Genomic DNA, 25178 nt, shown 5'->3' with positions numbered 1-25178 from the left:
CTTGGAAAAAGCTATTAAAACCCTCAGTTTTTTTTCTAACTGCACATCTTTGTGAAACCAGAATTTCTTCATATACTTGAACCAGAACTGTTCAAGTATGTGAAATATAAACATATATAAGATTAAAAACCTGGAAATATTCTATGAAGACAGACTTTTAAAATATCTGTTAAGGGGACTTAAGCAGTAGTACAGTGGGCTGGTATCCCATATAGTCTCCTGAGCATCACCAGGAGTAATTTCTGAGTGCAGAACCAGGAATAATCCCTGAGTATCACCGGGTGTGACCCAAAAAACAGTAAATAAATAAATAATATACCTGCTAAACTTGTAAAAATAATTCTGGAATTTTTTCATAAAATCATGTTTTTATCTTAATATGTAATTTCATTATTTTAAAATTAATAAATGCTTTTAAAATAGCAATTTTAGATCAAGTAAAGTACATTTTAGAGGGTATAATCTGTGACAACAAAGCTCTTTGGAGTCCTTAATCATTTTTCTTTTTCATTAAAAATTTTTCCATGTTATTTATTTAAGTTTTTATTTTATTGAATCACCGTGAAAAAAATACAAAGCTTTCAGGTTTAAGTCTCAGTCATATAATGATTAAATCCCCATCCCTTCACCCGTGCACATGTTCCACCACCAATATACCCCCTCCCACCCACCCTCCACCTAAGTAGCTAATGATCTTCACTATATTCTCTCTATACTTTGAATACATTCAATATTTCAATAGAGAACTATTATTGTTTGGAATTTTCCCCCCAACAATCAGGCCTGCTGAAAAGGCATCATTTAATAATTTCTTTTCATTGCTGAGAATGAAGACTCTGTGAGCTCGCGTAGCCGCACAGTTTTGAATTTCTGATATTTTAGCTCAGTTCACAGTCTAGATGCATCTGTAAGAAGCCACTCTGGGTGCCAAAATGGGTTAGAAGACCTCTCGGATCATAGTCTTTAGGAGCAGAGGGTCCCTTTCACGAGCGGCAGCTCCGGATCTTATCTGGGTGGAGGGCGTGCCAGTAACGCCCCCTTCCATGATTGCCTACAAGCCACATCACTGCAAAACTCATACCTCTAAGTTGGGAGTCTTAGGAGGTGGCTCTCGTCACATGCATGTTGCCGCCGCCGCCATTTTCTGCCTAGAAAAACAGGGTAGAGAGGGAAGATCCCTCCCCGGGCAGCACAGGGTTGTAGCACAGCTCACAGTCTAGATGCATTTCTGTAAGAAGCCGCTCTGGGTGCCAAAATGGGTTAGAAGACGTCTCGGATCATAGTCTTTCGGAGCAGAGCTTTCCATGTTATTTAAACGCCATGGTTTACAAAGTTAGTGATGCAATTGTTACAGGCATTTAATATTCCAACACCAGTCCCACCACCAGTGTGATTTTTTCTCTCCACCGTTGTCCCTGTATACCCAATCACCCCCCAAGCATGTCCCTTTCGCAGGCCAAAATAACTTTTTTATATTGCTTGTTATATTGCTTGTAATGACTAAAGGAATTAACACAAAATACTTTTGTGAAATTTGTTATCTCTCACCATAGACCTTCTGGGGGTTTACTAAGCTGTTGTTACTTGGGCCTTCTCTGGTAATGTTTTTGTTTATTGCGCTTAATTGGCTTCTATGTTACTCTCGCATCTAATTTGGTGCACTCCTGCTGGGATGACAGTATTGTAGCCTTTGGAAGTGTTGCATGGTTGCAAATGCCTCTGAACGCTCTGGAACTTCTGAATATTTAACTGGACAGTGAGCTTACAAGGCAGTGACTGTGGAGTGTGGGTGTGGCTGCTGGCGCTTCCAAGGGTACTGGGGTGGGGTGGGGGGAGCCTGCCTGCTGCCACTCCAAGAGGACCCCAGAGTTCTGAGCCAAAAACCGGTGTACCAGAAATTTTTGGCAGTTTGTCATCTTTGCAGAGCTCAGTCATGAGGTGGTGGAGTCTAGCCATTGGCATGGGAGTGCAGCTGCCAGGGCTTTGGCAGGGGCTCCACCTGACCCCTCCCCAGGGGCCTCAGAATTTTCAGCCGGGAGACGGGTATATCCGTTAATTTTTGTGGCTAGTTGATCTCTTCTGAGATTTAATCAGGAGTCTGAAGCTGAATCGATCGGTGAGCTCACATGGCAGGGGAGGGGGGATGTGGGTATGGCTCCTGGGGCTTCTGGAAGTACAGGGTGGGGTTGGCTTAATCATTTTTAAGAGTATAAAGGAATCCCGATACTAAAAAATTTAAGAACCACCTGCTTAATGCCTTTCAGAAAATACTTTGTATATTCATTAGCTTAGATCCATTGCCACTTTATGAAGTATGTAATACTCTACAGATGGTTATAGTATGGCAGAAGAAAAGCATGTAGACAAGCATAGATTCTAGTAACTTATGCAAATCTGATTCAGGAAACTTGAATTCTGACTTGAAGTTTGGAGTATCCTTCTTTTTACAGCCTCCCCTATTTTTCCTAGTTGAAGCCTCTTGTTTCCCATGTTATAAAAGCTGTATATGCATCTTGCAGAAAATTATGAGCAAAAGACCCCACTGGGGAGCTTGGTTAACCTAGCTCTATAAATCTAGCCAGATGCTTTTCCAAGCATACTGAGTTTCCAGTAGGAAGTCAGGGTTTTATATTACTCAATTAAAGGACTTTAGTGTCAAATAGATCTCAGCTTGGATCCCAGCGCTTGTAAATTGCTATCTGCTTGAAAAAATTATTGAAATACTAGACCTTCTCTTAAATAAATTGGGAAATAGTGACAGTTCCTCCTTCATAGGGTTTCTGTGCGGTCTAAGAGAATGTATAAATAACAGTGCAATACCTGGAATTCTACTAACATTCAATAAACATCCATTGATGTCGTGTGTCAGCAGATAAGCCAAGTTTATTGAGATGTCTTTTAATTTTATTGAATTACTGTGTGAATTACAGAGTTACAAAGGTATTTATGATTGATTTTCAGGCGTATATTGTTCCAACACTTATTCCTTCATCGGTATCCACTATCCTCCACCAATGTCTCCAGTTTCTCTCCTGCCTCTCAGATTATATCTTTTAAATGTCCTCCCTTTTTTAGTGAACATTCATGTGAGTTTTTATGAGTACATGTGCTTGTACATAACTACCAGACACAGATGTAGAACAGTCCACTCACCACATAAAATTTCCTCATTTCCTCATGCTCCTTTGTAGTCAGACCTTTCTCCATCACAATCACTACTGACCTCACTGTTTTCTATGTCTCTACTTTTGACTTCCCCAAAAGGACTGTTCTAGCATTGATTTAACCATTTACCAGTTTATAGACATTTGGGTTATTTCCAGCAGCTGTATGAATAAAGTTTCTTTACTGTTTTGCATTCCCACCATGTAGTTGCTTAACTGTTTTTACACTCCCAATTTTATGAGATTTCCAGTTGCTCCACATCGTAGCAGCAATTGTTATAGTTCATCATTTTAATTTTAGCCATTAAAGTGTATAGTTTTAGCTCATTCTTTTAATTTGCATTTCCTTAATGACTGAAAATAATACTGTTTCTCTTCATGAGCTTATTTGCTTCTTGTATGACTCCTTTGATGACTGTCTGCTCATGTTTTTGCCATTTTCAGTCAGACATTTTTTCTTAGCTTTGAATACAGTTACTTTTTATTATAGATTTGGTAAAATGCTTGTAATAGTATCCAAATTTCTAGTATTGATGTATAGTTACTACACATCACCAAAATGCCTGTGATATGTCACCTCTGGCTCTGTCACCATAGAACTCTACCTTTGTTGATAGTAATGGTTTTGGTGCACAGGGTTAACTAAATTTGCCAGCAGTGATGTACTCAGGATCCTCCATCAGTGCTCTTGTCTTACCTCTGATTCACCTCACCCTCTTTCAACTTTATCCCCTTCAAAATAGTATTCTCAAGTCTGCAGTCAAGTGTCTAGCGTTTGTTATCAATTAATATCATCTATACTCTTAAGATCATGTCCCGTATCTGGCTCACTTTGCTCAGCATGATTCCCTTTAGCTCCATCCAAGTCACCATGAACTGTATGATTTTGTTTTTATAGTGGCTCTATAGTATGTTATTTGTATACATTCCAGAATACATACCAGAAACTATCCATTCATCTGTTGTTGGATATTTGGCTTGTTTACACATATCCTGTTTTTTTTTTTTTTTTTTTTTTTTGCTCAGTGCTGCAGTGAATGTAGATGCACATAGAACTTTTTGAATTAAAGGTTTTGTGTTAATTGGGGATATATGCCAAGAACAGGGATATCTGGATTATAAGGGAGCCTCATTACTACTGTTTTGAGAAATTTCTATTATTTTAAATAGAGCTTGAGCCAGAGATGACATTCTGACCATCAGTGAATGAGCATTGCTTTTCACCACTCTTGCCAGCACACACACACATATGTGTGTAAGACGTGTGTTTATCTATATATGCCATTCTCACTGTTGTGATATGTTATCTATGTGTCATTTTAATTTGCATTTCCTGATACAAAGTGATGATGAACACTTTTTATATGATTATTGGCCATACAGAGCCTTGCAAGCTATATTGGCCATACAGAGCCTGGCAAGCTCTCCGTGGTTTATTTGATATGCCAAATACACTAACAATGATGGATCTCATTCTGCTTACCCTGAAAGAGCCGCCAATGCGACACCGCTGGGAAGAATGAGTAAAGAGAGGCTGCTAAAATCTCAAGGCAAGGTCGAATGGAGACATTACTGGTACCTGCTGGAGCAAATTGATGATCAACGGGATGACAGTGATACAGTGATACAGTGATTGGCCATCCATATATACTCGTATGGGTGTATGTATTCATGTCTTCTCCCCATTTTTGAGGAGGTCATTGTTTCGTTGTTGCTGTTGCTGAGCTCTGAGAGTGCTCTATGTAATTTGAATATTCATTCTCTGATTAATGCATTGTGTGCAGATATCTTTTCCCAATTGCTTTGGGTGTCTTTGTTTTAGCCAGGGTGTTTTATAAATTATTAAAGATCCATGATTTACAAAGTTATTGATAGTTGACGTTAAGACATAAAATATTCTAGTACCAATCCGGCCACAAGTATCAACTTCCCTTCAGAAGTGTTCCCAGATTTTTTCCTGCCCCAACCACATTTTTTTTGCTTTCTTTTTTGGTCATATCCAGCTATGCACAGGGGTTACTCCTGGCTCTGCACTCAGGAATTACCCCTGGCGGTGCTTAGGGGACCATATGGGATGCTGGGAATCGAACCCGGGTTGGCCGCGTGCAAGGCAAACACCCTACCCGCTGTGCTATTGCTCCAGCCTGCCAACCACATTTTAAAGTCTGGTTGTTGTAGTTTAGATCTCATGTTTTCAGTGTTGTTGATTCTGTGGTTTGGATATAGAGCTCTACCACTACACTACAACACTGCTGTACTCAAGTACCTTGACCCGTGCCTCTCCCCTTGCTTCCTGTCCATATCTCTTCTTAATCTCCCCCCTCAGTTTCTTTTCTTCTCTGTTCTTCACATCCCTATATTCTGGGATCAAGGTTGATCGAGGTGCCCTCCCCCCACACACAAATAAGTGAGAAAATCCTATATTTTGTTCTTCTTCTGGCTTAATTCATATAATATCTTCCAGTTCCTTTCAAGTTGCAGCTGATTGCATAATTTCATTGTTCCCTTCAGCTACATAGTATTCCATCTCTTTCTATTCATTCATACTCATTGTAATCCACATACAGCTAGCCTAGTTATTCAGGTTTCAAAAACAAGAGTATATATATATATATATATATATATATATATATATATGTATATATGGACAGGAGCGATAGCACAGCAGATAGGGCATTTACTTTGCACACGGCCAACCCTGGTTTAATTCCTCCGTCCCTCTCGGAGAGCCTCGCAAGCTACCAAGAGTATCCCGCCTGCACGGCAGAGCCTGGCAAGCTCCCCGTGGCATATTCGATATACCAAAAACAGTAACAAGTCTCACAATGGAGACATTACTGGTGCCTGCTTAAGCAAATCGATGAACAACGGGACAACAGTGCTGTATCTGGACCACATCTTTATAATCCATTCGTCTGAGACATCTAGATTGATTCCATGTCTTAGCTGTTGTACTATGTGCTACAGTGTAAAATGGTGTGCATATGTCCTTTAGAATGACTATTTTTATATCTTGGGGAAACCAGATCTGGAATTTCTGGATGATATGGTAGCTCAATTCTTAGTTTACTGAGAAATCTCTGTACTGTCTTCCATAAAGGCTGAACTGACAATATCCCCAGCAACGGATGAAAATACCTATTTCATTATATTCCCATGAACACAGATTGTTCCCAGTATTTTCTTCTATGTGCTATTTTCACAGGTGTAAGATATCTCATTGTCATCTTAAGAATTAAGGCAATTACCTTAACCCCTGCACACTCTCAGCCCTTTCAGTTTTTTGTTAGCCTGACAATTTTTACAAATGTGCTGTTCAGTTTGCAAGTATTTTGAGAATTTTTTTGGTTTTTTGGGTCACACCCAGTGTTGCACAGGGTTTAGTCCTGCCTCTGCACTCAGGAATTACTCTTGGCGGTGCTTGGGGGACCATATGGGATGCTGGGAATTGAACCCACGTCAGCCGCGTGCACAGCAAATGCCCTACCCGCTGTGCTAATGCTCCAGCCCCTAGAATTTTACAGATATTTTTCTTACTGATTTTTTATTTAATTTTATTGTGCATGATTGATTTTTAGGGCTGGAGCCAAAGCACAGTGGTAGGGCATTTGCCGTGCACGCGGCCGACCTGAGTTTGATTTTTCCACCCCTCTCGGAGAGCTTGGCAAGCTCCCGAGAGTATCTCGACCACACGGCAGACCCTGGCAAGCTACCCGTGGCATATTCAATATGCCGGAAACAGTAACAGCAAGTCTCACAATGGAGATGTTACTGGTACCCGCTCGAGCAAATCTATGAGCCATGGGATGACAGTGACAATGATTTATTTTTAATGATTTCAAGTGTTTAAAATTTATTGAAGTCTGTGTTATTGTTCAGAAATCAGTCTGTCCTGGTGATCTGTATTCTCAATAGGATTTTGTATTCTGCTTCTGTAGGGAGGAAAGATTTATTAATATTAGGTTGTATTGGTTGGTAGTGTTATTATAATTTTGTGTGTCTTTAGTATTTTTGTCTATCAATTTCTGAAGGAGGACTGTCAGTTTACAATAATGACTGTGCATTTTCCTGTCTCCTCTGGTTTGACAAGTTTTTATATTTATTTTTACTCAGGTTCTCACATTTACTCAGGTCTACCACTGAGTCAACCTTTCAGCCGCCTACAAACATTTTCAGTTAAATCAGTTTGTCAGAATTATGTTATTATAAACTACCCATATTTGTCCTTGGTAATAGTCTTTCTTCAAAAATATACCTTATTTTATATTATTCTAGGAAGAATGCCTCCCAGTCCTCCCCAAAATATACCCAACCCTAAGCCCTAGAACCTGTGAATATGTTCTAACGTGGTAAAGGGGATTTTGCATGTGCAGTTATGGCTGCGGACTGGAGCAATAGCACAGTGGGTAGGGCGTTTGCCTTGCACGCAGCCAACCCAGGTTTGATTACTCTGTCCCTCTCGGAGAGCCTGGCAAGCTACCGAGAGTATCCCGCCCGTACTGCAGAGCCTGGCAGGTTACGAGAGGTGTTTTCAATATGCCAAAAACAGTAACAAGTCTCACAATGGAGACGTTACTGGTGCCCATTCGAGCAAGTAGATGAACAACGGGACTACAGTGCTACAGTGCGATTTATGGCTACAATATTAGATTTATTTTTACCATGATAATTTACCACCGATATAGTGTCTTAAAACAAATATATTGCTGGCAGTAGGATAGATGTATTGGTACAATATGGTTCAGTTGGATCTTCTATTTAGAATCTCACAAGACTGATAGTGCCCAGCTAGCTCAGATGATAGCCCATGAAACACTTTGAAACTCATAAAGCTCAAGTCAAGTGTATGCAGAGATGTATGCCTTTGTGGAAGCTCTTGGAGATTAACCTCCTCCCAAGCTCAGTTGAGTTGATGTCAGAATCTAGTTACTAGTGTGTTAACAGCAGAGAGAACCCCATTTTCTTATTGGCTGTCAACCAGAAGCCAATATTAACTTGATAAGTTTGCCTACATACCTTGGCTAACTTATATCATCTTCAAAATAAGCAAAGTCAGGTGAAGTCCTCATCTATTAGACTTCTCTCTCATCTCGCATCTTCTCACAAGTCTTTTTTGCCTTCCCTTTTTCTGCCTTTTACAGACTACTACAATTACATAAGGCCCATCTACATAATATGGGATAATTTTCCTTAAGTTACTAACCTCAGTTGTGTCTGCAAAGCCCTTTCATGGTAGTACCTAGAATAGTGTTTAAATAACCAGAGAATAGAACATTTTGTGGGAATTTAGAATTCTATCACAGTCACAGACTTTAAAATAGGAATAGTGCTTTAGCTTGTTTCTAAGAGAAAGAGCACTTTGCTTGCATGTATGAGGACCTGAATTCAATTACTGACACCACACACAAAAACATGCAAAAGTAAATAACATAAAATAGGAATAATCTGGATGCACTGAATCTAATTACATGAGCTCTTAAAAACAGAAAACTTTCTCTTGAAGCAAGAACAATATGACAAAAGGGGAAGTCACAAATTTCGGTTGTACAAAAGAGTTGCTATGCTACCACCAGGAGTAATTCTTTAGTCCAGAGCCAGGAGTAACCAACCCCTAAGCATCACAGGGTGTTCCCTCCACCCCACCAAGAAACAAATAAACCAAAATATTTGCTATGCCTTGCTGACTTTGAGATTTTAAGATACTTAGTGCAGAGAATAGACTAAGATCTGCATTCTAAGGGCAGCTTACACCAGACAGCCAAGCCAAGAAACTTCAAAATGGTTGCAGACAGTATGAGTGAGCTTGGCTGCAGATTCTTGCCAGAGACCCCTGATAAGAGCACAGTCAGTTAATATCTCGAGTTCCTTAATGAGACTCAGAAGAGAAACCAAGCATGTTTGAACTTCTAACAGACACACTGAAGATTATATTAAGTTGTAACAAATTGTTAGTAGCAGGAATAGAAAATGAAAACAGACATCTCATAGCCTCTGCCATGTAAATTCATACATCAGCCCAGCTTTACAGATTCATGTCTAAATCTCTTAGGAGAGCAAGCCAAGGTGCTAAAATTCACAGGTACACTGTTCTCCCAATTGAACACTCTGGGTGCCCTTGGAAGAGGGGAAGGCCTAGTCCCCGCCCTGCCTAAGCTCGCCAGCAGCCACACCCACAGCCCACAGCGGCCACCATGCCAGTGGCCCAGCTTCACTGTTTCACAACTAATCTCTGCAGAGACACCAACCAATGAAAGTTCAGGGTACACCAGTTTTCAGGCTGACAACTCTGGGTCTTCTCAAGAGTGGTTCAGGAAGCCTCCCCCCCATGCTTCCAGAAACCCTGGAAGCCGCATCCATAGCCACAACCACATAAACTCATCCATAAGCTCAGTTCTACAGATCCTGGAGTTCCTGGAGTGACAACTCCAAATTGCACAATACTGACATCCCAGTCTGAGCAGACCAAATAAATGGGAAAGTAACAGAAGCCAACTGAGATAATAATAATAATAATAATAATAATAATAATAATAATAATAATAATAATAATCAGAAGACTCAACGAGCAACACAGCTTAGTAAGCCCTCAGGCAAGGACTTAATAACCCCATGGTGATATATAACAATTTTCACAAAATTTCTTTTACTGAAGTATTTTTTGTAATTCATTTGCCATTTAGTTGTAACAAACAATATACAATAAATTATTTTGTGCATGCTAAGAGGACAGGCTTGGCTGAGGGAGGCAGTTGGGAAAATGGGGACAGTGGTACAGGGACGGTCACTATAGTGGTTAGATTTGTACCAGAACATTGAATGCCTGCAACAGCTGTATTATGAACAGCTTTGTAAACCATAGTGTTTAAAGTTTAAAAGGAAAATGTTGTGGCCAGAGTCATGGAACGGGGGCACATATGGCCCCCCGACCCCCGCCAAGAGTGATTCCTGATCACAGAGCCAGGAGAGAACCCTTGAGCACTGTCAGTTGTGGCCCCCAAACAAAACAAAAAATCAAGGTGGAGAGATAGTATAAAAGGTAGAGTGTTTGCCTTGTATACAGCCCACCCGGGTTTGATCCCAGTATCCCATATGGTCCCCTGAGTAGTGCTTGGAGTGATTCTTCAGTGCACCAGGAGTAACTCCTGAGCATTGCCAGGTGTGGCCCCAAATAAAAATATATATATAAAGGGATTAATATAGTCACTCCAAATTTCTTTTATTTTTGTTTTTTGGGGGGATTTTGTTTGTTTGTTTTTGGCCCACATCTGGTGGTGCTCAGGGCTTACTCTTGGCTTTGCACTCAGCAGTCACTCCTGAGGTGCTTGGCAGACCATATGGGGCGCTAGAAATCAAGCCCAGGTTGACTGTGCTAGGTAAGGGCCCTACCGCTGTACTAACTCCAGCCTCCACTTCCAGTTTTCTTCCGGTTAGTATTTTGTTGGTATTTTTCTGACCTTTATCTTTAATCTGTGAATTTATAGATTGATAATGTGGGGTTCTTATCAATAACACCTAATTGTCTTAATTTTTTAAACATCTGCTTTGACAGTCTTTGTCATTTAGACATTAATATTTAATGTAATTGTCAATAGAGTTGAACTTCAGCTGCCTTTCTTTCTATAACCCATAACTGTACCCAGGCATTGGAGGGGGACAATATGAATTTATTTACCTCCTTCAATTTCTTTCTTTCTGCCACTACAGTCCTTCACTGATTTCCCATGTCTAAAAACTATTAAGAATTTTGCCTTCTTGTTTTAAGATAGGGTGAAAAACCCAATTTCACATACCACATCAGAGAATAGCAATGATACTAGCATTTTTTTTTTTTGCAAAACCAAAGCTCCAAATTTGGATGTTTTCATCAATAGACAACTCAATGTTGCCTCTTTCCCAAAAAAGGATTATTCTAAAATTAAAATGTAGGGCACATATGATAATACAGACACTCAAATACAACATAATTTCATCACTCTTTGTTAATTTTTAGCCTGACTATATAGAGAAATAAACTACAGATCTATGACTGAACCTAGTTCACTCTACTCATGTACTTATTTGCTCAGTACTTATTAGGAAGCAATAAAGCAATTGCAAATCAGAAGATATCAAAAAGTTGAATAAAGTTCCAAACTACTCTTTAAGGCCATAAATTTATCTGCATCTCCGACTTTGATAGCTACAGTTGACTTATAATTGACATTTCATGTCATCAGGGACCACCCTGTGCTTTGTTAATCAGATACAAACTTCAAAAATGATTAAGTAACTTCTTCTTCTGTCTTAAAAATCATGTTTCATTGATTAATCTGGACTTTAAAAATAATTCCAAGGCATTATTGTTCAATATCTAGGCATCAAATGATTATGCATTCTAAATCAGAGAGCATGCAAAGTCAAATAAATATTGTCTTTGAAATCAAAATGATGCAAATAATGAACAGAATGCTCTTTTTCTAGCCTTTATGTACTAGGATTAACATAAATTTCTTCCATGAATTTCTATGAAAAAAATGCATAACTTTCATCAAGAAATACTTTTATGTAAGACATTAAAATTACTTCGTGTAAAAAAAAAAAACTGGAAGTAGAAGTCCTCAACAGTGTAATTTCAGATACTATCATACTTAGGATATCCTCTTCAGAAAGTAACTTTGATATGATATGAAATGGGGGGGGAGACTGATGACTACCCTTAAAAAAAGAAAGCAGAATCAAATAGTGACATAATTGTACTATCCTGAGCATATTGACATTTTCCAGTATTAGTTTCTTGGTATGATTAGTTCTATTTTTGTAGAATACTTCCTCATCTTACATATTTTCATCCCTTTGACGTATTTACACATTCTTCAAAATCAACTACAGTCATCACTTCTTTGCTTAGCAGAATCCCAAAACAATTCTCATTTCCTTTTCTCCCCACAGTACATTATGGCACACAGGATGCTTTATTATGAAGATGTTTCTGTGAATTCGTACAGAAGCCATGGAAAGCAGGAAACTTATTTTAGCCATTAAGTTTTTCTTATTCCCTAACACAGTGTTTCTACTACATTGAATTCTTAAATGAATATTTTTTTAAATAGTGACTTGTTTTGACTTGCTGAAAAACAAAACAGGGTCACATGTTAGTAAAAGTGAATCCTCTTAAATTATTTTTCTTTTCTTCTAGTAAATTCCTCATCTATGCCTGTCTGCTGCTGTTCTCTGTGCTGCTGGCCCTTCGTCTGGATGGCATAATTCAGTGGAGTTACTGGGCTGTCTTTGCTCCAATATGGTTATGGAAGTTAATGGTCATAGTTGGAGCCTCGGTTGGAACTGGAGTCTGGGCACGAAATCCCCAATATCGGTAATACTGCTTTATAAAACTACTGCTTTCTTCCATAGGAAGGAATAGCTGCATTTTTAACTTTGGTAAAGAAAGGACTACTTTATTTCAACTTGTCTGGAGTTTTCTAAGAGCTAGAATAAGGCTGGGAGATAGTACAGAAGTTATAGTACATGTCTAGTTTGCGCCTGCCTGGCCTGGTTTGATTCCCATCACTACATGGTACTCTGAGCATTGCCAGCTGCAACCCTGTGCACCCCTAACAACCTTTGGGTGACCTGGGTATTCCCAGAACCATCATTGCATCCTGTGGGTCTAGCACTGAACTACTGGCTCATTTGGCCAAGAATCACTGGTGGGGCCCTCAGACCACCTAAGCATCACTTGGGTGCCTGTCCCCTCCCCTCAAAAAGAACGATAATACAGGCAGACTGTGTCCTAAGTTTTATAAATTTCCGTGTTTGATATGTATTTTCTTGCAAAAACAGTGTTAGGTTCAGTGATTAAGATACTGACCAACCCACACAAGCCTATGCATCTAAGTAATATTTAATCAAACTGTATAGCACCCCAAAGTATACTGTGCTCCATTAGGAAGTATGAAGCCATCATGATTGTAGAAGTTCTATAAACCACATTTCTAGCTTCAGTCATTGGGAAATCGATCCTTGGCTTATTCAGTCCTGGGATTGAAGCTCCTTTTGGAGCTATTAGCAGTTGGGGGCAGATAACTTGACCAGGAGATGGGGAATGATTAAGCCTGATGCTGCACAGGAGAGCAGAACTTTGGAGGCCAGGAAGAGGGGAACTGTTACCTTCATTACCCTTGTCTTCCTTCTTGGTGCTTCTACTGCCCCAGGTCCCATTGTTGGTTCACGCCAGTGTGCAGCCTAGTGCTGATGGGCCTGTGCAGGTCTCTTCTCTGTAAATGGGGACTTACGTCTTGAAATGTCTGCTTCAACATGAGTCTGCTTCAACTTCTTTTGTTCTTGATTATCAACTTTAAAGACAAGACGTATCTTACAGTAGATCCTGTAAGATAAGTCATCATACACATTAGTACCATGTATTTTATGCCATTCAAATGGCCACAGGAGCCTGGGCCGGTGGGGAGCGCTCATGTGTAGCTGTTTTAATGTTCTTGGGGTGGGGGTGTTGTCTGTAAGATTCCCTGAAGTGACTACAAAGTATTGCTTCTCTATGAGGTAAGTTTATACACGTATTGTTTATACTAAAAAGAAACTTTAGACCCCACTACTTGTTATTTCCAAAATTGTTGAACTATTATATGTTGGTTTAAGTTTTTTTCAAGCAAGAGAAAGAATATATGCAGCTGACTGTACAGATGTGGTCATTCAGGCGTTCATATCAAGAGACAGAAAGCTGTTAGGTTCTATAAGAATAACCCCTACTTCCTTTGCTCTGTATCCTAAACTGGGTGTATTTATCTGCAGAAGACACATTAATGTCCATCTGGATTTTTGATTGAATCATATAGGTCTTCCAATGCATTATTAAGCATTTTCTGATTGGTGACCTTATTAACAACTTTTCATTGTTTAATCTATGAAAGTCACGGTAATGCATAACCAGATAATGAAACTGACTTTGTTTATGAACAGTTTTAACACTTTTGCTATTGTTTCTCTTTTATTTTCAGGTGTTAATTCATCCTAACAAGATAGAAAAAAAATGAAAAAGCATCGATATTTTTATTATTAAGTTATTACCTATTTTATTTTTTTAAAAAACTAATTAAAGTACCATGATTTAGAGTTATTCAAAGTTGAATTTTAGATATATAATGTTCCAGCACCAATCCTTTTTAAATTATATGTATCAATAGTTACTATGTATTTTTTAAAATATGACCCATATTTTTTCATAACCCACACTTGTAGAGAAATTGATGATGTGTGAAATATGATCTAATGGTTTTTAATTTGTAAAGAGATGTGGAGCATAGTGATATAAGGGATATTTGTCGGGTTTTAGCAGGAAGTGCTCAGTTTGATTAATCTTGAATTTAGTTGATTTCCGAGTTCTGAATAAGAGAGTGTATACCCTGTCAGGAGATGATGACTATGACTGTTACTTCTGAAAATGTCAAACATTACAAAGGTTAAGTCCAGTTTGCTCAGAATGTTCCTATTTTGAGATGGTAGTAATCTGAAGCTTGGAAGATGACTCAAGATCAGGATTCTGTGAACTTTTTTACCCAATTTTTTCTTTGCTTTTTGTTAGATTTTCAAATGCAGTTTAAACCATCAAGGTATGTTGCCCTTATGCTTGTTGGAGAGATTCTAACTGAGGATGCTTTTCTTCTTCTGTCCCTTTTCAGAGCAGAAGGAGAAACCTGTGTGGAATTTAAAGCCATGCTAATTGCAGTGGGCATCCATCTGCTCTTGTTGATGTTCGAAGTTCTGGTGTGTGACCGGATCGAAAGAGGAAGCCACTTCTGGCTTCTAGTCTTTATGCCGCTCTTCTTTGTATCCCCTGTGTCTGTTGCAGCCTGTGTTTGGGGCTTTCGACATGACAGGTCACTGGAGGTGAGAGGTCACATATTTAAGAAATTGTTATTAAGTAAAATGTTTGGGGTAGTTACTGAAATTTAGGGTGGAGCTGTGAAGGGATTGATCGTTCACTCTAGATCATGGCACAAAACGAAACAAGAGAATGAGAATAATCATGATGCTCTTTCTTGAATTTTCACCCAGGCAGTCAGGCTTTGTCTAGTTTGCTTTCTTTCCCTTTTCACCTCTCTCGATCAGACTGTTCCTGAGAACTCAATTCAGGAGGATAGAAATCAATTCAGATGCATTAATTACATTAAGAAACTACTCACAGTTAGGGACCCAGTAGGTCTGATATGACTAAGAGTTGGGAGGCCAAATTTCTTTCTCTCCACGACATCTGATTTTGCTCTCAAGGCCTTTTAGTTAATTGAATAAATACACCCACATTATCAAGCTGAATCTCCCGTCCTTGAAGCTGTTACCTTTGCTGCAAAATCTAGATTAGTGCTTGACAGAGAACTGTCATCTAGAGCTCTCTGACTTGACCCTTGATCCAACACTTCTCCTGCCCTCTGATTAATTCCAAGCCCTTTTTGCCTGAACTTAGGGGCTACCCAGGTGGATGAAAAAGCAGGACTAGCACGGGTAATGCAAGTCACTGTGGAGAATGTCTGTAGAGCACTAACTGTGTGACAGGCACTGGACTAGCTCCTGCTCCTGGGTCTGTGTCAGTACAGATTAATGCTGATCCTACAACCGCAAGTGGTCACCATCCTCTTGTGCCACAGAGTATCAACAGTTTGTTTTGTGTCAGCCTGAGTCCCTGCCTTGATCCAGAGGCTGATGGCCCCCTGCCTTATGGTCAGGTTGAGGGGCAGAGATGGAGAAAATGGAAGGTGGGTTTGGAGACATGGGTGAACGTGGAGGAAGGAAACTGCAGTTGGATTAGAGAGCATGAGGTTGGATACATGAGCCTCAAGAGGGGGAATGATGGAGCAAGGCCCTGGGAGAAGCCGATTAATAGGACCCCAAATGCCAAGGTCTTGACCAAAGAGAATAGGTATCCGCCACTCTGGTGCTGGAAGAGGGCAGTGGTGGTCAGTCAAGTCCATTTCTTCTTTCTGCATCCAGCATCGAGTCCCTACCTGCACTGCCTTCCTCTGGCTATTTATTCCATGACTGAGAGCACCTAGGCACCACAGGTCTTAAAGGACTCTCCTAGGGACCAGTGAGATAGGAAGGAAAGCCAGCTTGAGGAGCACCAGCTAGACCCTACATAACTTCTCGGTGGTGAGCAGTAAAGTGGCAACTGTGTGGCTCTGGCTCTGCATGGTGTCCCTCCCTTTCTTCCCATGAGTCATTTGACACCTTTGATCCTGTGCACTTCGGCCTCCCTGCCCATTCATCTTGTGTGCTGTCTTCGGGCAGGCTGGATCTCCCCTGCTTTGAGCCTCTGAGTCCCTGAAGTGTTTGCTCTGTACTTTTCCACACTTGCCAGGAACTCCTTCTTTCATTTAGCAGAGAAAACAAAAGGGAAGCAACAAAGTGCTCTCAGTCCTGCGCTGTTTGGCGGTTTCCTTCCCGTCACAGAAACACAGAAAGGCTCCCTTGCATTTCCTGAAAGCACAGAGAGCAGCTCACGCCACTCCCCTCCAGGGTGCCCTTCCCGCCCTTTCTCTCCTGTGCCCTCTCCCAGCTCCTCCAGCTCCTGACACGCCTGGTGCTTTGACATGTCTGACCGTCAGTATTTGGTTCCCTGGCCAAACTTCTTTCCCTTCATCGCTAGCACACAATTTCCTGTTTCTTTAAATTCTAGTCTCAGGCATTTTCCAGCCCCACTGTGTGTACTTTGCTTTAGTTCACACTTTCTGTCTCCACGGCCATTCCGGTGCCATGGCCACCTCGATTCGCATTTCTCAAGTTGTTTTTCTACACTAGGCTGTTTCTCGTCCAACTTCACTCCAGTCTGCGTCCTCATGATCTGTTAAAGGACCGTTTTTCCTCTTTTCAGTTCATCATGCTGGCCTTTTGACTTGTGTTCTCTGTTATTTTTCCCATTTTCAAGCAAATAAGGTAATGCCAAGTTTTGAAGGTCCTCAAAGGCATATGTGAAACAAAAGCCCTGTGAGCAAACATCCTAGTTAGCTGCCTTCCGTATATTCATGCTGTTGCCATGCCTTCCTGGAGGAAAGCTCCTTGAGGTGCCCTCCTGCTCCAGGAAGGTGCTGCAAATATTTGCCCAGCGTGGCAGATTGGGAATTGAGAAGGGACAGACGGGAGAGGTAGTCTTTAGGTCCAGAGAACAGCAAATCGGAGCCTAGGGGGTAGGAGAAAATCTCATGGTGAAGGGCAGCAGGTGTGTGCTGACCTGAAAAAAGCAAGAGTTCTAGAAATAGACAGGGGTCCTGGTTACACATTGATATCAACATGATTACCGGGAACTGCACCTGTAGATACTAAGATGGTAAGTCTTCTAGTTTGTGTCTTTGGCTGCCATAAAATGCTAGTCTGGGCCATAAAGTGGAGCGGGAGGAATTGTGGAAGTTTGGCAGGAGAGTGTTTGGAGGAATCAGGCTGAATTTCAGTCCTTCAAGCATGTGTTGAGCTGTTCCGGGCCCATAGTGAACTTAAGGGACACCAGGGGCCACTGGAAACTTGTTAAGGGAAGGCAATGAAAGCTGATATCTACGAGACACCTTTCAAATTCAGCCCTAAACAGAATGATTTTCTGTTCGGTCCCACTGTATTCCTGGTGGTGGGTGGTTAGCAGCAGCTGTGCTGAGATCACTTGGTTCAAAGCTCCCTGTGGAGAGCAGCTAATGAGGGTGGGAGTGTCTTGAGAAACTGCAACAACTAGTACACATACACAGGCACACACACACCCCCCATTTGGTATTATTTCAGGTTATCTGAGAATGAAAGAAAAATTACCTTTTTCTGTGCATGGGATTTTTTTTGCTTTTTGGGTCAAACCCAGCGATGCACAGGGGCTACTCCTGCCTCTGCACTCAGAAATTACTCCTGGTGGTGCTCAGGGGACCATATGGGATGCAAGTCGGCCACGTGCAAGGCAAACACCTTACTCGCTATGCTATCGCTCCAGCCCCAGTGCATGGGAATTTTTTGCAGATAAGCCATAATGATAAGTTTAGATCCAATTAGTGAACTCGGTAGAACTGGGGGTCTTTGTTAGGGGGGTATGATTCTGTGAAAGCCCTGACATCTCACTCTATGTCCTCTCTGTGAGCTGAGACCTTAGGGGAGACGGGGCTAGTCACTTCAGTTTTGCTGGCTTTTCACTATGGCACCACTGCAAAGCAGGCAGCAGGCCAGCCTGGAAGGCCAGGGAGCAGTAGAGTCCAGTGGCGGGCAGGCTAGCAGGGCCCTGCAGGAGTAGGGGCTGTTGAGGGGGCCCCAACTAAGCGGGAGACAAATCATGGCATTGCTGACAGCACGTACTGGCTACCCGAGAGTGGGGAGCTATCTGGGCACCGTCCTGCACGGCAGATGGTGAAATAGGGTGAGTCGATCATGAATCCTCTTTGGATGTGATTCCACTGGAAGTGTCCCAGCAGAACAGCTATGCCGGCAGTGGAGACTTTGAAGACCAAATGGCAAGAGGCAGCGCAAGCCAGGGCTGAGAGTGAGAATGAGTGTGTTGGTGTCCAGCTCTGGGAGGGGATGTCTGTCTGATCTAAGGATCTGAGGAACATCTCCCAGTTATGAGCAAGAACAGGCGCTGAGGCTCCCAGAGAATTGCTGCATGGCCACAGAGCCTGTTGTTGCCTGGGCGAAGGCACCTCCTGTGTGTCCTGGGAGGGAGCTGGAGCACAGTAGGTGGAACTCAGAATGGCAGGGGTGACCAGAAGGGAGTAAGTCTCCAGGGTGCCTCAGGAAACTCCACTGAAGTGGAGTGAGAGCTGGGGTTTAGAGGGGATACTGCATCAAGCTGGGGTTCGGAGGGGATACTGCATCAGGGAGGCGTCATTTGGAATTGGAATTGCAGTTTTGTGGAAATGAATAAAACTCTAAGCTCCTGGGAATGGCTGCTAGAATAAATGGGATTCACAGTGCAGTAAAGGGCTTGCAGTTGAAGTCTTGATATCATTGGATCGACTGGGAACCAGAAAGGAAGGTGTGGGTGCCTATTCTGACAAGAGGAAGTCATGGGCTGGTCACGGCTAAAGATATTTGAACGGGGCAGGAGGGAAGCTTGAGGAGACCACAGTGAACTGCCTCCATTCTAGTGATCTGGAAGCAAGGTGAAAGCCTAGGCAGGCAGAAGGGGCAGGGCAGCCCCAGAGCAGCGGGAAGAGGGATGCCACGAGTAGGTTCCTCCTAGGCATGGTACAGCTTCATTCCTCATGCTCAAAAATGAGGTGGTTCCAGTGTACTTTATCAGCTCTGTATAAGTGTGGTAACCCAGTAACAACAGAATTGAATACAGTGTTGACTGTGCTTAACTGATACTTCTCTTGATTTTCAGCTAGAGATCCTGTGTTCTGTCAACATTCTTCAGTTTATATTCATTGCCTTAAGACTGGACAAGATCATTCAGTGGCCTTGGCTTGTATGTAACTTTTAAAGTCTTTAATGACAATCTTTCATCTTTTAAAAGTAATTCGTATTCATTGTAGAAAACTTGGAAAACATAGACAAGCATAGGTGATAGAAAAACCATTCCAAGTCAAGAAGAGACAGCTTGATTGGCGTCTTTTGTTGTCTGGTGTGGGACTTGATTGTTCCGTAAAGGTAGTTGAGAGCAGACTGCATGTGTAATTTTGCATCCCACCTTTTTTTTTCCCAAATATTGCATCATAAGTGTTTTCCACGTCAGTTCACAACTTTGTAAATATTACCTTTAAGATTTAAGTGATATAAAATAATGTCCAAATGCATTTACCAAATGCTTCCCTTCCAAATATTTCTGTCCTTAGCAATGTTTTTTCGGATTACAAAGCATGCTGCAGTATCTACTTTTGTGCATTTTTAATTGTTTTCTTAGAAAATGTCCCAGAAACCAGGGGCTGGAGCAATAGCACAGCGGGTAGGGCGTTTGCCTTGCACCTGGCCAACCAGGGTTCGATTCCCAGCATCCCATATGGTCCCCTGAGCACCGCCAGGGGTAATTCCTGAGTGCAGAGCCAGGAGTGACCCCTGTGCATCGCCAGGTGTGACCCAAAAAGCAAAAAAAAAAAAGTCCCAGAAACCCTAATACTGAGCAGAGTGTGGGGACTTTTTTTTCTTAAAATTAGTTCTATTTATTTATTTATTTATTTATTTATTTATTTATTTATATTGAATCACCATGTGGAAAGTTATAGAGCTTTCAGTCTTAAGTCTCCGTTATAAACCTAGCTGCTTGCTGGAAACTTACCACAATGTGGTGTTGTATAACTTGAAACACTATTTCAAGGTAATATCTTTATGATTCATTATCAGTAAGCATTTAATTTTTATACCTATATACTGGGAGACACATAAGCATTTCTTAGGTGAAAAGGGAGTTTTGGTGGGAAAATCATAAGAAACCCTGATCTAAGACATCTAAAGAAGTCTCAGAACTTAAAACTAATAGAACAACCTAATTAAAAAAATGACAAGATTTGAATATGTAGTTGACACGAAAATTCTACACTTAGGGTAAATTGGAAAGAGATTACCCATTAGGCGAAATCCAAAACCAGGATGCAGTATCTCAATGGCAAATGAAAATAACAGCAGCAACAAGAGCGGGGTGGGGCTTGTCCGGAGGCAGGAGGATAAAGGACTATCAGACATGCCATGCTCTAGAGGCCCTCTCCAAATGGTCAGTTTCTTTGGAAGCCAGCAGAAAGGGGGCACATAAAGCAACAGCCCTGATTTTGGCTGTATCCCCTAGAGAAATGTAAATCACCAGCCACCCGTGAACCTAGACACAAGTCCCAGGCACGAGTGCGTCCCACGCGCCTGCAGTGGCTGTGGGTAATGAGGCCACTGGGCTCCATCTGGTGGAGCTCAGGAATAGGAATAGGCTATTCACACGGGCCCCATGCATGAATGGCACGGACACTGCTGATGGACGCTGGGAGTCTAGAGTGGAAAACCCCTAGAGAGCAGAGCAGTGGGTGAGGATGTGACACCACAAAGGAGGCTTGTTGGGGAAGAAGCTGCCTCGACCTGTGCCACACACCAGCACTGGACACCGGGAGAAAGCAGACTCCCTGTGGTAGGACAGCTTAAGACCCAGGGATGACAGACTTTGTCGCAGGGAGTGCACAAGGGAGAAAAGACCCGAGGGGTTGTGGGCACCTGACCAGTTGGAGACCCCAGGACAGGTCATGTGACTTGTGGAGGCACGGTGTGGGAACAGGTCTTTCTAGTAAGATAGAAAGACAGGAAGCAGGGGCGGGGGCCTGCCTATGGCAGAACAGGGGAATGCTACCTATGAAAGGGCACATCGGGGAGGGAGGAGTGCAGTGTGACGGTGTGACCGGGGAGAGCCTCATGGATGCTCAGCAATCTGCAGAGACACATCTCTCCAACAGGTGGTGTGTGTCCCCCTGTGGATTCTCATGTCCTTTCTGTGCCTGGTGGTCCTCTACTACATCGTGTGGTCCGTCCTCTTCCTGCGCTCCATGGATGTGATTGCAGAGCAGCGAAGGACACACATCACCATGGCCCTGAGCTGGATGACCATTGTTGTGCCTCTCCTCACGTTTGAGGTGAGCTGGAGGCAGCTGGTCCCTCAACCTGGAAACCCACCTTTCCCCACGACCGCGCCCCATGCTCCTCAAGGACCGCTGCTCTCCGCACAGTGGGTTTCCAGAGACTGTTCTCTTTTACTGTCATCCTTGGGGGGAGAGCAGGGTCTGGGGTCTGCAGGGAGGGCACAGCTCCCTAGGCATGACGTATCTATACATGCCCATGCATCCACTTCTAGAAGGAGAAAGCTAGAAGGCAGAGTTGCATGTTTGAATTTAGTGGAGAATTTTCAAATATGGGCCCTCGGCACTTAGAACCAGGTGTTTCCCAAACAGATGCTGGCTTTGGAGCTGTTCGGGGAGGGCAAGGCTTCATCCTGACCCTTTGCCCGAGACCCGTGGTGCCTGAGAGCCTGCAGAGCTGAATGTCTCATAAGGCCCGAGGGAGGAATGTGCACTGCAGATGTGGACGTCACTTTTTACTCTTTCCTCAGATTCTGCTGGTACACAAACTGGATGGCCACAACGCTTTCTCGTGTATCCCGATCTTTGTCCCCCTTTGGCTGTCACTGATCACTCTGATGGCAACCACATTTGGGCAGAAAGGCGGAAACCACTGTATGTACTCAGCATTTCTGAAGTCCTTAGCCTGGGTGTCTGAGGGGTGTGTGTAGGGGTGTTCGTGGCCCCAGTGCCATTTTCACTGGAGGTAGAATCTCCCAAGCAAGGGCATGCTCAGCCCTCCCTTCCCTGCCTTGTAACACGGTTGCCCTTAAAGGTTGGAGTCGCAGAGTGGGATCCTCTGAGCACCCCTTTTCCCTGCCAAGGCACTGGAGGCTTAGATGGGCATTTGCATAACCCACAGAACCTTTGGTTCTTCTTCCTGGCTCTTCCCAGAGTCTACCCCAATGTTCCCAAGTTGCTTGGTGGTATCTTGCTTATTTGCTGGTTTTGTCCACTGCATGCTCTGATACTGTCAGGAAGTTTTCTTTACGAAGGGTTCCTCTCTCCTGGGGCCAAATGCCTCTCATGCAGGCTGTGCCTGCTGCCTGGTCCCAGAAAGTCCTGCAAGGGTATAAGATACCACACATGCAGAGCAGCTGAGAGGTGACCCATGAGCTCAGGCCACCACCTGACCGGGGCCAACAAGAGCCTGCTGTCTTTACACATTTCAGAAGAGCACTGAAATTCTTCCGTGGGTACTTCAGTGCCTCCAGGCGGGGGTGGTGACAAGGTTCCTCCTATTTCAAGACTAGGAACTTGAATCTCAGTAGAGGTCTGGGGGGCATTCCTTACAAGACTCTGGAGACACAGATCCAGATACAACTGCTTGGAGAACTGGGGAACTCCACTATTTGCCTTAGTGGGGTGAGTACACCCAGCCACCTCCTTGTGTGGTTCAGCAGAAGGTCCCAAACTTATTTTACCCCTGGTCCCCTTTTCAGAAAAAAGTCAGTCAGAGGCCCTCTGGAAATCTGCCTTTTTTGAAGCAGCAACAAAAAATGTTGAGAGGCTACTTTCCCCATTCCATACCCCAGTCATTCCAGTGCCTCTCAGAGGAAAAGATAAAGTCCACTGGAGAGGAAGGGAACTTCAGATGGAGAGTCTCAACACAGGACTTTCTCTTCCAGGGTGGTTTGGTATTCGCAAGGACTTCTGCCAGTTTCTGCTTGAAATCTTCCCATTTTTGAGAGAGTACGGAAACATTTCCTATGACCTCCATCATGAAGATAATGAGGAAACAGAAGAAACCCCAGTTCCAGAACCTCCTAAAATTGCTCCCCTGTTTCGAAAGAAGACCAGGGTGGTCATCACACAGAGCCCTGGAAAGTACGTCCTCCCACCCCCCAAATTAAATATTGAAATGCCGGATTAAACAATCACATGTTAGGTCTCACATGGGTGGACTGGACGCTTATTCTCCTCTCCCTGCCTCTGCCTCTGTGTTCACCCCAGAACTGGCACTGGAGCTGGGGCTCCAGGGACCTCCATCTCATGCCTTGTTTGCAAATGCCAGCCAGTGACTTACTGCGGGCGACACAAGGGGCCATATCAGTGGATGTGAACTGATGGTGGAAGTATAGGAGGGAAGGAGAAAGCATTCTCTGCAGATTGGGCCTTGGAAGGTGGCAGCATACATGCCCATTAGGATGGATGTAAAGCCAGAGAGAGCACTTATGGGTGGCTGCTTTTCAAAATGCTAAAATGCTCATCACAAGTGTTGGTCCTCAGTGCCCTCTACACCAGGCCACCTACATGTGTAGCACAGGGTTCCCCTTGCAGAGTTGCTGGGGAAGAGCTAGAAGGTGTGGCCCATGTACACACCAGTCATCACTGTGTGTCACTGAGGCAGCAGATGGCAGCAGGTAGTCCTGGTCCCATCGCTGAGACTCCTGGAGCAGCTCCGTGCCTGTATAGTATTTATATGACTCAGCATTGTTACATACCGTGTACACTCCCAGCTCTGTACAGTTGATTCTGGAAAGTATTTTTTTACAAGCTTGGACTGGACACGTACATGTGGTGTAACAGAAGTTGAAATCAGTGGCATGCCTTCCCCATCCATGGCAGGGCCAGTCTTTTGGGGAACTAGGCTTTTTTTCCCACGAATTTCTCCATATACCTAGTATTTGCAGCTGCCAGAATGGCCATAGCAAGAAGAAAGAACCTGGGCTCCTCCGGCACTGGGAATACGGGCTCCTGGGAACTTCGGAAGCCCAGCAGCATCTGAAGAAGCTGCCAAGACCAGAAATAGGCAGCGGGATGAGCAGAGGTTAAGGGCTGACGCTTTTTTTTTCATTTCCTTATCAAAATAGACTGTGCCCGTGTGTGTTTTGGGTGGCAGGGACAACTAGGAGTCAAGAAGAACCCAAACCCTAGGACAGAACTTTCTGCCCAGATGTATAGGAGGTGAGGGAACTGGCTTCTCCCCCAGGTTACTGCTCCCCTGTTTCCAACAGGCGCTCAGCTGTTCTCCGCCACACGTGTGTCCTCCTGTTCTGTTGAGGGTGGAGGAGCGGGGACTTTCGGAAGGGTGTCGTGTCGCCTTTCCTGCTTGGTGTGTAACAGATGTAGCTCCATCACCCTTTTTGATCCCTTTAGCTGTTCAAATAAACTGGCTCCTCGTTTTCCATATGTGTGTGTGACTCTGGCTTAAACATGATAGGGCACAGGAACCATCTTTAACCAGTCAGTACAAATGGAAACCTTCCACTGCCACGGGCAATCAGGGTGCTGTTGGGCAGACACCCTCAGTGAGAACTGCAAATACAGCCCAAACAAACTCTCTGGGTGGGTGGGTGAAGGTCAGGGAGCTTGTACCCTATTAGCCACAACTGTCATTCCTTGAAAACTCCTTACTCATGTTCTCCAGTGCCCCAATGATCTCACACTGAAATCCACGGCTTTAAATAAATATTCATCTTTCTGCCTAGCTCACCCATCCATCTCTACATGTGCATGGCCACTTTGGATGTTTCAGCCC

At 43.1% G+C, this 25178-nt stretch overlaps 1 protein-coding gene across 1 annotated transcript in view; it reads left to right on the top strand.

Annotated features, from left to right (window-relative positions):
* Nucleotides 1–24825, top strand: part of TMEM185A (transmembrane protein 185A) — a 38290-nt gene extending 13465 nt beyond the window's left edge. Inside the window, exons 2-7 of the mRNA XM_055122931.1 lie at nucleotides 12340–12516; nucleotides 14837–15044; nucleotides 19498–19581; nucleotides 21539–21715; nucleotides 22189–22312; nucleotides 23326–24825. Of these exons, the coding sequence (XP_054978906.1) occupies nucleotides 12340–12516; nucleotides 14837–15044; nucleotides 19498–19581; nucleotides 21539–21715; nucleotides 22189–22312; nucleotides 23326–23570 (1015 nt within the window). The 3' untranslated portion in view covers nucleotides 23571–24825. The remainder of the gene's footprint in view (nucleotides 1–12339; nucleotides 12517–14836; nucleotides 15045–19497; nucleotides 19582–21538; nucleotides 21716–22188; nucleotides 22313–23325) is intronic.
* Nucleotides 24826–25178: the final 353 nt, after the last annotated feature.

Source organism: Sorex araneus, chromosome X (assembly GCF_027595985.1).
Source record: "Sorex araneus isolate mSorAra2 chromosome X, mSorAra2.pri, whole genome shotgun sequence".
In the NCBI taxonomy this organism is placed as follows: Eukaryota; Metazoa; Chordata; class Mammalia; order Eulipotyphla; family Soricidae; genus Sorex; species Sorex araneus.
The sequence above is the reverse complement of the archived record's forward strand: the minus strand, read 5'-3'. Positions and strand labels throughout refer to the sequence as shown.